We start from the raw sequence: 13,831 nt of genomic DNA on the forward strand, positions 1-13,831 counted from the left end.
CGTATGGGATACAGTCTTGAGCATTTGCTCTGGTACCATAGGGCTGGAAACGCATTCCTCGACCTCATTGTTACTGGGGACAAATTGTGGATTTTTCATTACACCCCTGAACGAAAGTGACAGTGTGTGGTATGGAAACACACAAACTCGCCCCCACCCAAAAAATTCAGGACAACGCCAACTGCAGCAAAGATTTTGCTTACTCTTTTTCTGGGACAGCCAGGGTGCCATTCTTGCTGCTTTTGGGGGTAAAAGGAGCAACTGTAAATGGTGCTGCATATTGTGCCACACTGGATCGTCTACGAGCTGCTCTGCACCGTAAACGTCCAACTAAATCTCTGGAGGAGGTAATCATTCTCCATGTCAATGCTCGTCCCCATGTGGCTGCACCAGTGATGCAAAATATCAATTCCTGGCATTGGGAAATTCTCCATCATACATTCCAGACCTGGCCCCATCAGACTTTAACCTGTTCGGACCATTGGAGGAACATCTTGCCGGTAAATACTTCAGCTGCAACACTGAAGAAATTACAGCCGTGCGTTTTTGGTTACACGTCCAGCTGAACGATTTCTACCGCATGGGAATTGACAAATTCGTGTCACGGTGGAACAAATATATAAATGTGAATGTATGTTATGTGGAAAAGTAGAGTAATGTTCAACCTTCAAAATGTATATTTGAGTTTTTGTAAATACATTTCAGTTTGGCTGGAAAAAAATTTACTCAATTTTTGATATCCCCTTGTATTACTAATATTTGGTTTTAACCAGCTTACTGTAATGGGCTACCGGGTGGTCCGATATTATTTGTTTAAATTCGTTTATGAAGTTGAATAAACCTTGAATATTTAGATGACATAATTTGAAGCCATTTTTAGATTTATTTCGGCTTCAAGCTTTTCCTTTGTTGTAATTTGTGTGGCGAATATTAATGGGCGACTCTTCAACGTAATTGGAGTGAATTCCAATTGGGAGTGGCGTTTCTGCGCCATTGACTACATTGGTGAGGTCATTTATATGATGACAATTAACAACATTTTTGACATTCATTGGGTGGCATCTTACCACGGGCGATATTTCCGTGTAGGAAGTGAGGAACTTCCTACAGTTCATTTATACTTATTTCCAGTTCTCAGCTTTTTAGGAGTTTAATGTGCATTATAAAATTATGAGCGCAATGTATGTACTATTACCTAGGTTAGCTACTGTCGAGTTGAGTGCTGTCGCTCGCTCGAGCAGCAGCCTAAAGACAATGGATACACGTGCTTGAGTAACCTTGGTGGTCATCCTACATCCAGATCGGTGAGGAGTCGAAGGGCAGTGCAGGGGAGAGGGGGAAGGTTGTGAAGATCAGCGAGGAACCAGCAAGAGTTTCCTCAATCAGTGATGCCAACCCCAGCAAAATGGTAATAAACCTAGCAGAGTTTGATCTTCGTTGGCACCTAGCACCCTGCTTTTGGCATAATCTACAAATTCGAGTCTCTGGGAGAGGGAAATCGAATTCAAAGGAATATGTTTGCAGGAAATAAGAATAAAATTATGTCCAAATCTTATTTCTACTTCACCAGTGGACATGTTTCAAACAAAAGGGGGGTATGCCAAGACAATGACAGCTTCTTACAACCATGTATGATCCATCCTCTATCTTTTCTTCATCCTGCCTGATTCAGTTCGGGAGGAAATTTTATGGCAGGAAATCGGTAGAAAGTTGGGGGTAAACAAACAATTTTCTCAAAGCTTTTTAAGTTCTATGCTGAGCCCATTTTGTTTGTTGAGCCATTCTAACAATTGTGTGGGAAAATTAACAATATTACATGACTGTAGAAATTCAAAACTCGAAAAGGAGATGCATAATTGGACTTGGTAGTAAAAAAAACCTACGGTTATCCGAAGAAGAAGAAAATAATTAAATCAATTTAGAAACACTTACCATAATTTCAGAGTTTTAGCAGCACACCTTTTCTTATCCTCAATCCACACGGCGAGAAGGGAGGACAAAATCGAAATTCTTGAAAAATCTGAAATATCATCGATGTTATTTTCGTAGGTTGTTATATGCAATGGATAGTACAAGCCATATGTGTGACTAATTGAATGCATTTTTCAAACCTTCCTCGGTTTACCAAAAGTTCTTCCTACACCCCAAACAAGACACGAGTTGCCACTGAATCTTATCCTGTCTGTGTCAGCAGTAATAAAGAATTATACCACTCTTGTACATTTCTTTTTTGCAGTTATGAGTTCAAAAGGAAGAGCAAAGTGTAAAGGAGTGTTAAAGAAGGTGCAAACTTGGTCATTTGTAGTAGAACTTTGTATTTTCCTTGATATATGAGATTGTCTCAAACAGTTTTCATTGCTTCTATGAAAAAGAAGTGCCAGTGTAATTACTGCACGGCATTAACTGGCTGTGGTAATAATATAACTAACTTCAACGAAAGAGCACCCTGGAGAAAGTGTAAAAGATGTAAAAAGCATTTGTGGGTGTACCACAATCTGAAACATGTGATGCGGTTGAGGGTACAAAAATCATATTTCCGGAAACATTCCCTTCAGGAACTAACTGATAAAATTAATTTTTGATTTGAAGGTTGTGGAATATTCAAAGAAACATCTGTTTTGAATCGTGATGTGTGACCAGAAAGTGAAAAAGAATGCCTTTATGCACAATAAGTCTAATTGGGACTGGACCTACAGTTTAAAGTGGGATCCTGACCACTATGTACCTCCACCTGGTATTGAACCTGGGACATCTTGATTTCAATGCGACGACACTACCACTGCACCATTGGGGAGGACTGGTTAAAATAAAAGAGAACTGAATTCGGAAATAGTGAAGGAATTTAAAAAGCACAACAAATGCAAAAATGTTAAGACAAGCACAATAGGTGATTTGCTGAGTAAACTTTCTGCAAAGCTACAGGTGATTCCAATATTAACAACTAATTGTGAAAGAGGTTTTAGTAAAATAAACATAACTCTTACTGAACAACAATATCAAATGAAGGTTAAAATAGTACGACCATTGTTATTTATCAATGCAAATGGCCCTACAGTCAGACTTGCAAAAAAAAGCCAGCTTTCTTGAATGGACCAATTACTTTCTGTTGGTGGACCATAGCGCAGGAGCATAGAATGGGGGGAGGGGGCAACTGCCTCCCCTAATCACCACCACAAACTCCTCAAATGGTAACTTGATCATACTTGCAGACCTCTGACGCACTAATACACAAAATCTGTAAATATAAGGAAGAAGGTCCTGAGAGGCCTGCAGTTTCTTCAATGCAAACACTGGAACTAATTACTAACAATTGAAACTGCAGTAAGTTGAAACCTTAACGTGCAGCTAACTTGCACAAGAAGCTTGCTGCAAGTTAACATTAACCTTGCAAGGCAGGTGTGGAAATTTACAGCAAGTTGACCCTAGTCTTGCCGAAACTAACATAACTGGCAACAAAAGAGTATGAGTTAATGGAGAAGGGGAAAAGCAAAGATCCTCCTCGCGCTAAGGGGATAGCATCCTCATATTCTCCTCATACAGAGCACAGTGTAATTGTATAACTTATATAACTTGTAATGCATTTCATGTCAGTGATATGTTAGAGCTATGGATACAATCTTACATGTCCTATGCAAATATTCTTTACTGTGTATAACATCTGGTAATATTCTTATGTGTGTCTGTTCTACGAGGTTTCCAATCATCACCACCTTGATCCAGCATTAATTTCCCATGGTGCAGTCTGGTTTCGTGAACCTGGAACTGTTGCTAACAGACTGTGTCCAGAACAACAGAACAGTCAGAAACTTACGAATCACCCTGTATTTATTTTTTTAATATTTTAATTACATGTTAAATGATTCAAATCATTAAGTATTACATACACTGACAATTTTATTCTCATTATCTTTGCAGTTCGGAAAGAAAATGAGCTGCGAATGAACTCTATGAGAGGCTCAGTCAATGGCTTCAACTCCAGTATAGGGCCAAGTTTCAACATTTCCACAACAGATGTCCCGGCAGGGGCTCGCTGAAGAGCGATGGAAGAACCTCTGTGAGAGATGCCGGTGCCCGTAAGAGTGAGTGCATTAAGATTAGCTTTATATCAGAAGCCTGTAGTTTCATCATCGGTATTTGCTGTTAGCTGCCTTCAGCTGGTGCATCTGCTAAGAATCATCAGTTCGCGATTATTAATGGCATAAACCCATTTTGAGAAACATGTGTGTTTCAACATGCTCGTGTAGCATATTTCTTGTTAATATTCGTTGATATTTTTAGCATACAAACATGAATTGATGTTTCAAATTTCATACATACATTTCGCTGTTGTACATGGAGTAATAAATTAAAAGAAAAAAGTTACTGAGACCATGGGTTGCGATTTGATTGCTTGTTATGCCGAATCAAAGATGATTAATTTTTTATATAAGGCTGTAGTTAGGAAAAGAGAGGCTAATATATAGTAGCACATCCTACATAAAAGATGAAAAAAATTGTTCTTTTTCAGTCTTTTTCTAGTATGGACCAACGGCGTGTGTTTCCTTTTTTGACTGCAAATTATAATTTTTACTTACAAATTGTTTCAAGCAAGTTTCTATTCTCGTTTCAATAGCGTTCCGTAAAAGAATGTTATCATCAACACTATAAAGTTTCACATCTCAAAGAAAGGGACTGATGCATAAACACAGAATTCTTACAGTTGTTTCTCCAGATCTTACTACATACTTCCAATATCCGTATTTTTTTAATACTAATACCATTATGCAATGTACTGTTAGTTGTTTATAGTTCAGTAAGGTATCTGTCATTGTATTATTATGATGTAAATATTCAAATCATGGTAGTGTTTGTTTTTAATGTTTCCGTTGTCTATGTCTGTTTTTAAAAGAAACACTGTTGCTAATGCAAACTAATAATAAGTACAAGGACCAACAGATTTTGTTGCTGTGTTTGTCGGATGAAATATGCAATTTTCTTTGAAGTAGAGGGGCTTAAAAGTGACATTTTGAAAGGCTGTGAACAAGCAATTTCTTCTTTTTAGGCACATTTTTTTTCAAAACAAAATCCTTGAAATTGTCATGAAAAATGACTCCTCCTATGACAATCAAGCAAAGTACACTTGTCTTTGATAAATGAAAGAAAAGACAAACGTAGGTTAATTAATGCAACTATGTAACTTTCTATCTGCAATAATATTTACAGTAAGTCAATCATTTGTAAATTTCTGTAGTGTACAAGTTTTCTCTGCAAATACAAAGAAAAGTTCAATCTTGCTGTTGGCTGGTCTGTGCAAGTACTAAGGGCCACAGTTCTTTTCATTATCTGTATAGAGGGTCTTGTATCTTTATACCAGGGAACGGATTTATATGTAAATACATATTTAGATATAAATTATGGCATGTAGACTCAAAAAATTGTTTTTATTTTCCATATTTGTGCATATATTAGGTTTTGGCTCATATTTTAGTTATTATTAGTTTATCATTTTGGCAACGTTTAAAAAAAGTCCCAATTCAAGCAGCCCATTGCTAACCCCACCCTTGCTAATAATTGCATGCCAGAAGCAACGATTTTGTGACACACGTACGGGATTCGCTCCTGTTTTCTCTTCAAGACAGTCACGGTAATAGTTACAATGCTAAAACTGTATTTTATGTGGCTCGTGTAGTGTCGTTTGTTATTAAAAAGGTAAATTTTTACAATTTTAAGTCCATATTTTGGTGAAAGTAACTAAATATGTATTTACATATTTAGCACATTTTTGCTACATATAAATCCGTTCCCCATTTATTACTATTATATAGTGCAATAGGAGTGCAAGGTATTAACTTGTACAGTCTTAAAAGCTCACAACTCTGTCCATATCCTTACAGAAGCATATTTGAGCAGACGTTGCATTATCACTAGGCTCAAAAACAATAAAGCTTCAGTGCGTAAGTACAATTATACCAGACTATCAAACAGAAGAGTCTTTAAAAACATTGCTCACCTCTTAAAAAATAGTGTACGTACTCCTCACAATAATATATTTAAATGTATTTCTCTTGCTTAAATAGTTTCAACACCCACTAACTGTTGTTATGTACTTAAGTATGAGTAGTGGGTTATTCCAGTATGTTTTAATGCTGTACGAAAGTCTTCCTAGATAATTGTATAGGTTTTACAAATAAGCTCACAATCTTATTGTCATACTGTTTTAATCTCAGACTCGGAACATTGTGCTTCCTTTTTACATGCACGTTGCCCATCTCTTAGGTCATAATTTAGAAACTTCTAAAACACTTATCTGAACTAATATTGCTGTAAATTCTAAATATTGTGCTGTGTGTTGTTGGCTATCTTTGCGACTGGTTCGGGATTATGTTTAAACCAACATCTTGGCAAATTTAAAGTAAATTTAATATTTTTACATCTTTTTGGTTGTTTCCACCGACTACAAAATGAAACCTCAAATGTTGCTATTAAAGTGGCTTTTATTCTCGAAAACTGAGACAAAATGTTGCAGCACGAACGAAGGCCTTTCATAGCAACATTTAATGTTTTATTTTGTAATATCCAACAGAGGTTATGCAAACTTTTACATTTACATTTGAGAATGTATTAATATTGCATCTACAGTCATTAGAATCATTGAAATTAAATAATCAGGTCCCACTTTAAACTTGAACTATTAGTTATTTCCCTTTATCATCTATTTCCATAACAAATTATCACCATTCAAACAAAATCTACATCCTACGTGTTGATCCAAGGTGAATGAATAACAGATAAAGCAATCAAGTGTAATGATCGGGTATTGGTTGATAAGTAAACTTTCATGTTTATGAAGTTTATGTAAATGTTCACTAAAAATGGTTAGTTATTATCTCTTTCACCACTAGTAATGTTCTAGGATTCTCAGAATGAAATATTTCAAATGTTAGTTAATATGCTTTATGTGGGAAGCTTGACCCAAAGTTAGTCAACCTCACACAGCACAGACATGAAGTGAAATGTGGAAAATAGAAAACCAGGAAAGAACTTCATTTTTTAAATTTTATTAGTCATATGTTTAGAGTGTAGAAAGCAAAATGCAAATGTAATTTTAACCACTTAAAGATAAAGGATAACTAATTTTGGTAGATCAACACTTAACGATTTTTTAGAATATTACACATGACAATATTTAATTTTTACAAATATGTTATTCTTTCTCTTTTAACCGTACTGTAAATTAAGAACAGAATCATAGACAAATTCTATTCTTTTCAATCAAATAATAATAATTGACTTTAAAAGTTTCATAAATGTATTGTTTTAGTTTCATGACATTAAACTTCAACAAATGAAACTATATGAATAAGATGGGCGGTACAATCAAAATATTTGATGCTCATGCTACAAGTTAGGAATATAACTTATGAAAAATCTAATAGATTGCAGGAACCATAAATATATATTAAGTTAGAAGTGTATAACAAGTATTTTTAACTTATTGGCTGATTTAAAATATATAAATTACATGTGGAAACTTGTAATGTTCACTTTGAGATGTATGAATGCCTTCAAACTAATTTCATTAACAGATTTTATGAAAACATATTGTGGGGTACAGGAAACTACATATTAAACTTCAAAATATTTTGTAATTGGATTAGGTTTGACAAAATATCATAGTGTGAATGATTGCAAGATGGGGAAGTTGAAACTAGAAAGCAGATCCTTTTGAGACAAGATAAAAAATGAGACCGTCATCTGTACAATCGGGACAAGACTCACTGTCGAACAGACTCATCTCATTCTGGACTGTATTAACTTAGAACGGAATGGAAGGTACAGAGCGATCTATTGAAGTGTAGACCACTGCATCAGTGTGTGCGCTGTCGGCAAGCAAGGTGCTTACAGCCGTATGTCGGCACTGTAGACTGTGAATCAAGCACGCAAGTTTCTGTAACTAGTTTAAAGAGTGATTTATTTACAACATGGAAATTTTACACCTGGGAATCTTGTTACAAATTGCCTTCACGTGCCGATTGAGTTAACACATGAATCAAAAATAAATGCACGTTGTGCGGTAGAAAACATTTGCTGAACCACAATACACTTTGCGGTGAAATACACTAGAAAGACACAATACGAAACAAGGACCCTTATCACTTCACAGTAGGTTAGTGGGTGTCCTAATAAAAATGTATCAAAAATATGTGCATATCCAAGGCGACTAGTTTGAACACCTCCTTTTATAAATCTGGTAAGTAAATCACTTTTTAAAATAATTACGGGAAACTGTTGTGTGCCTTCATCGACACTGCGATGCCAGTAAATATGCGTGTCTCGCTTGTTGATAATGTGGCGGTCTGCACTTCAATGGATCGCCGCTCTGTGTATGATAATGTGTTAATCACTGGACTGGAACACATCAAGTGAACCCTATCTCTAGCGTTCTATATCCATTATGCAAGTTTCATTTTGAGTTTCATCATCATTCGCAAGACAAGACTGCCAAGTTGTATTTCATCTTGTTGTTATTCCTACTAAATATCAATTTTTATGAATACATTTCACTGCAAAACATATTATAATGGGCACTCAACTTGATATAATAAAAAGTTGATAATGTGACTAAGAATTTCATTAGACAGGCTGTGACTTAAGAAAGGTTCTGCCTCCTTCTAGCAGTCAGTGCTATATTTTTTCATTGGGCATACTCTACAATGTAGCTTTCTGTACCTCATTTGTATTAATCCATGAAATATATAACAATTCACATGTTAGTCAGAAAATTACGTAAACATTACATAACTTTTCATGGATTAACATTACACAATATAGTTTTCCGGAAGTAAAAAAATGGCATAAACTACCAAGAATGATGATTCCTAAAGTCTTTGTGTTGTCTACTGTTATAATGAATTAACTCTTAAACATGTCTGTGTATTGAAAGCATTATGAAAGATGTCCCTATGTATTTTAAGCAAATACTTTTCGTATGACAACATAACTTCTTTGAAATGAGTGGATGATCTTGCACTTCAGCTCAATAATTTTTCTTCAATCTCAAAAAAGGTGTGTAAATTATTTATACTCTTCTTGTATGTAATACATAATCTGTTTACCTAAATGTCATAACAACTTGAACGGCAGGCACAAATAACGAAAGAAATACACAAATACTGTTGGTATTATCTTGTACGGGTTAATAAAGATTTATCGGAAGATAAACAATAAGTCTACTTTTAAATATATACATATCTGACTAGGTCAGATGAAAAAGTAATTTATATATATTCACTAAAGATCCTTGTACTTGCACATGCAAGTATGGGTGAATTTCTAAGTTAAAAATACAAAGGTAAGAGTATCACACTTGTACATATTTATTTATTTATTGTTGTCATATTAGGATGGTAACTATTATGAAATGGATCATAGATGCTAATAATAACTAAGTGCCACAAATTATGAAAGCTCATCAGTCGAGTGAGACTGGACATTTTTGCCTGAATGTAGGTTTGCGTTTCATGTCCTGAGATGTGAACAGTATTGTAAATATGTATTGCAAAAGTGAGGTGTCTAGTACATCTTTTGTCATGTTCTTAATCTGTAAAATATACATATTGAAATATGTTCCATGTCCCTTGATTGCCAGGGCTCATATGTATTTGAGGAAGGAAGCAATAAATTTTTTTGTTGAGTTTGTAGATATATTTGTTGTATTTTGAGCCTTTATTTATTTCAGAAGAAACCAGCAGCATATCGATGGAAGTTTTCCCTATTCAGGCAGTGCTAGATCTTGGATGTGTGTCAGTAGTCATTTCAAAAATCCACTTTGATATTCCAAATAATAATAAATAATTACTTGCGGCTCTATAGCCCGTAAGGGTCTTGGCCTATCTCCCGACTGACGGTCTCCCTTGCACAATCCTACCTTGTTCCACAACACTCCACCCTTACCAGGCCGCTTCTGGCAGGAAAAACCAAAATAAACAACTAAATAGGCTCATTAGTCCTGAGTTCCCAACCCATTCCTCACCAAAGTGCTCGGAACCAAAGAATCAATCACAGGGAAGAACTTATTGAATTAATGTTGCAAGGTGATTGCTGAAAACTTGCAGAAATGGGCTTTTTACATTTATTTACAATCGGATTCTTCCAATATCTCTAATTTACATTTCTCTAACTTGAGCCCCACGGCAGAACTGCCAAGTGGAAGCTAGCATCTGTGGAACCGCCTTGGGATGCTGTTTCTCATGGGAGGACACTGGAGACCGAAGATCACTCTCCCTTCTGCTATCCAGTTCATAAACACTCTCTGTCCTGTCCTCTGTCAGAGGCCATATTTATACTTCCTCCCGCATCGCATGGGGGAGGGCTGAAAGTTCAAATCTTATTGGCTTTTTTAAACTACACAGAACCATGGAAGAAACCCAAGCATACAGAATCATACACAAAAAACAAATACTGTTTGTAACAACCTAGAGGTGTGGAGATCTTCAACCAGTAATGGGATGAGGTGGGGTCAGTATATCGAATCCCCAGCTGTTATATGAGATTTCAGAGACTGGGTTACGCTACTCCCAATTTCCTCATGAATGCTGAAAACCCAGAGATTGAACCCAGGAAGACTCAAACCCATGCCGTCCCCCGCAGTCGGCAAAGCACAGTGCCACATGGAGAACATGATATTCCAAATACCGGTACATCAGTTTTGAATTACTTCTAGTGCATTCAAGTGCATCTTCATGTGGGTCACTTTCCACGTTGTCTGGATATTTTTGATAGCTTCTTGGCACAGTAAGCCTACATTGTATCTGGAGATACCTGTTTGGTGGAGATAGATAATTCATTTTAAGGCTCGGCTGTTGGCATGCAAATGGGCGAATGTTTTCAAATTTTCCTTTCCATTCGAAAATCTTCTTGGATATTTCAAAATATGAAACATTACATCAGCTTAGAATTCCTTCTAGAGCATTGACGTGAATTTTCATGTAGTTTTCTGTCACTGTTGTCTAGATATTATCAATAGTTTTATGATTACATAAGTCTATTAAACTATTGATAATATCTAGACAACAATGAAAGAAAACTACATGAAAATTCACGTCAATGCTCTAGAAGGAATTCTAAGCTGATGTAATGTTTCATATTTTGAAATATCCAAGAAGATTTTCGAATGGAAAGGAAAATTTGAAAACATTCGCCCATTTGCATGCCAAAGGTCCAGCCGAGCCTTAATGAGTTCACATTAAAAATGAACTCATTAGAATGAATTACAATAAGCCTATTTTCTATCACTTATATCTAGCGAACAGCCAAAGCAAACTACATGAAAATTCCCTCGTATGCTCTAGTGTCAGAAGAGCTGGAACTTAAATGAGAAATCAGCAAACAGTAGCCAACTCTCAAGTGATAAGAGGTTGCCGAGAGAGAATCAGAAGTTAGTGGCCTTAATGTGTGACCTACTGCGAGTCCATGAGGCAGTTAGGGCCGTGCCAACATTGGGCCACTACCATGGAAACATCAACAGGTACAGTGATGACAATTTTGTTGTCCTATTATCTTCTAATCTGGCTCTAGGGTGACCTTTCACCCTTGTTTATGTGAATCCTAAATAAATAAATATTGGTTATAGGCAAGAATATTAATCATTGCACCTCCTCACATACATAATCCCTACAGCCAACAACTTAATACTTGAAGTACTTCTAAACAGATGTACTTTTTCTGAATTTGAAACCCAGAAAGTGCTTTTGAAGAGAGGAGTTTTTAAAAGGCCAAAGGCCGTGTGTGGCCTTTAGTGTGATGTTCTCAATTTGAAATTTAACAGAAGGTAACCGAATCCAATCCAAAACCTTCACATTTATACTCTATTGTATAAGGATTCTACCATTGTTAACACAATCAACATGCATAAAATGCTGTAATGATACACTTGGATAAGTGGCACAAACTTCAACTGTCCAACCTTGTAGAATGTGTCACTTTATGTGAACAAGTGTGAACAAAATTGTCCCAGACAAATATCTGTTCTCACGGTCTAGACACCTAAGATTCACATTCATTGGTTGAAATGGGTGTGTTTGACATTTTTGGTAATAAATTAATATCTCCGCTATGTAAACACATTCACCTCACATGTGCATACTGCATAAAGGTGGTAGTGATACCTACTTTGCCAACCACACACTCTACAGAAATGAAAAAGGGTAACTATATAAATCAAGTTCCAGTAAGTTCTCTTACAGATAAAAAATCTAACTAGAATTCAACAAAGAGGGTTAATAAGAAAGAAAATTGAATACCAGAAATAATCTTATAGAAGTAATAACTTAGATATTATTTTGTATTTACATCAGCCCCTTATCTCAAACCCTACATGAGAATTGCACAAGTATATATATCTACACACACATATATATTTATATATATATATTAGTATTTTGCACCGGTCATGTATATCATTTTTCAAAATATTGTATGTATTATTAGGTTTGGATTATTTTTTCATTGGCCAAAAGTGTTTCCTTGACACTGCACACATCCAATGACTAATGAAAGTTTTTCAATTAAATTTCATAGAAGTATGACACCAAACATTTCAAAGAATCCCTTTGACTTGCTCCTCATAACTTTTGTATCACTCGTGGTTAATCGAGATGAGAAATTAATCAATGGACATACCTAAAAAAAACATTCATGCCCTGCACAAGACTCAAACCCAGAGCCTTTCAATGCATTTGTTACAACTCAGAAGTTTCAGTGACTGTACAATCCGCTTCTTCAAATATACTCGTGACAAAACACAAGGAAACATTAAAAGGTAATAAAACAAAGATGCATTCTTCTAAATCTTTTCTTTTTTAAACCATGAAAGAAAATTTATTAAAACCCTCAAACTAGGAACAAGTTACAAAATCTAACAGAACAATAACACATATTTGTACAAAAACTAATGAGTTAAAGCTAATAACATTAAAATTTTAATGTGAGTTAGCACACCACATATATTAAAGCTACTATTTCTAGAATATTGACCAGAATGTGATGAACATTAAAATATTTGGTTTCAATATATTAAAAATATGTATAACATTAATAATAATTTTACATACCTTAGCTTAATGGGGTATATATTCCCTTAAAATGTTCTGGGAACAAAACTTCTTAAATAAGTATAGACTGATATGGAATTTTCGCCTATACAGATATTTGACAATGTGATATAAAATTGCATATGAAGAATTTAAGTGGCTCAGTAGTTCTATTAATTAATGTATGTATGTATGTAACAAGATAACTTTGATTGGTGTTTGCTTAGAAAAATAAATTGCATATTTATAAATTTACATGGAATATGAATTATATAGGACTGAGCAGATACCAGCGGTATCAGAAACTATTGGTTGGAATTTATGTACAGATACTTTTCCGGCATTTTGGTCTTTCACAGGCTCCACAAAAATGCCTCTTGAGACTTTCATGGAGTCTTAATTACTAGGGCTCGGAAGTTGAGGAAAAATATTTTTTTTTTCCTAGTGTCCGAAGACGAGGCCCAACATAATATATGTTTATTTTGGGTCATAGTAGGCCAGAAAAAGGTGGGGTTTATTTGTCCTTTTTGGCGTTTTATGGCTTATTGGTCCTTTTTTAGCTTTTTTTTTAGGTCTTAATGGCTTTTTTTTTCAACTTCACCTTCTTTCGACTAAGTTTTCACTGCCCATTCTCAATTCGAATTGGCATCAGTTCATCACCTCTTAAACATCCTTTCTGTAGTAAAGAAATAAAAAAAATAAAAAATTCAACCATTCCTGAAACGAGAGAGAAACATTTTTGGACGACTGAATCGTAACTT

At 35.3% G+C, this 13,831-nt stretch overlaps 1 protein-coding gene across 2 annotated transcripts in view; it reads left to right on the forward strand.

Moving 5' to 3' along the window:
- The window catches only part of LOC145992427 (uncharacterized), a 228,312-nt gene extending 218,632 nt beyond the window's left edge, over window positions 1-9,680 (forward strand). For both annotated transcript variants that reach the window (XM_083128818.1, XM_083128813.1), the window contains one exon: window positions 3,916-9,680. In XM_083128818.1, coding sequence (XP_082984944.1) covers window positions 3,916-4,034 — 119 coding nt within the window. In that variant the 3' untranslated portion in view covers window positions 4,035-9,680. The remainder of the gene's footprint in view (window positions 1-3,915) is intronic.
- The last annotated feature ends 4,151 nt before the right edge of the window (window positions 9,681-13,831 follow it).

This window comes from Lepisma saccharinum, chromosome 1, assembly GCF_977018435.1.
Source record: "Lepisma saccharinum chromosome 1, izLepSacc3.1, whole genome shotgun sequence".
NCBI lineage: Eukaryota > Metazoa > Arthropoda > Insecta > Zygentoma > Lepismatidae > Lepisma > Lepisma saccharinum.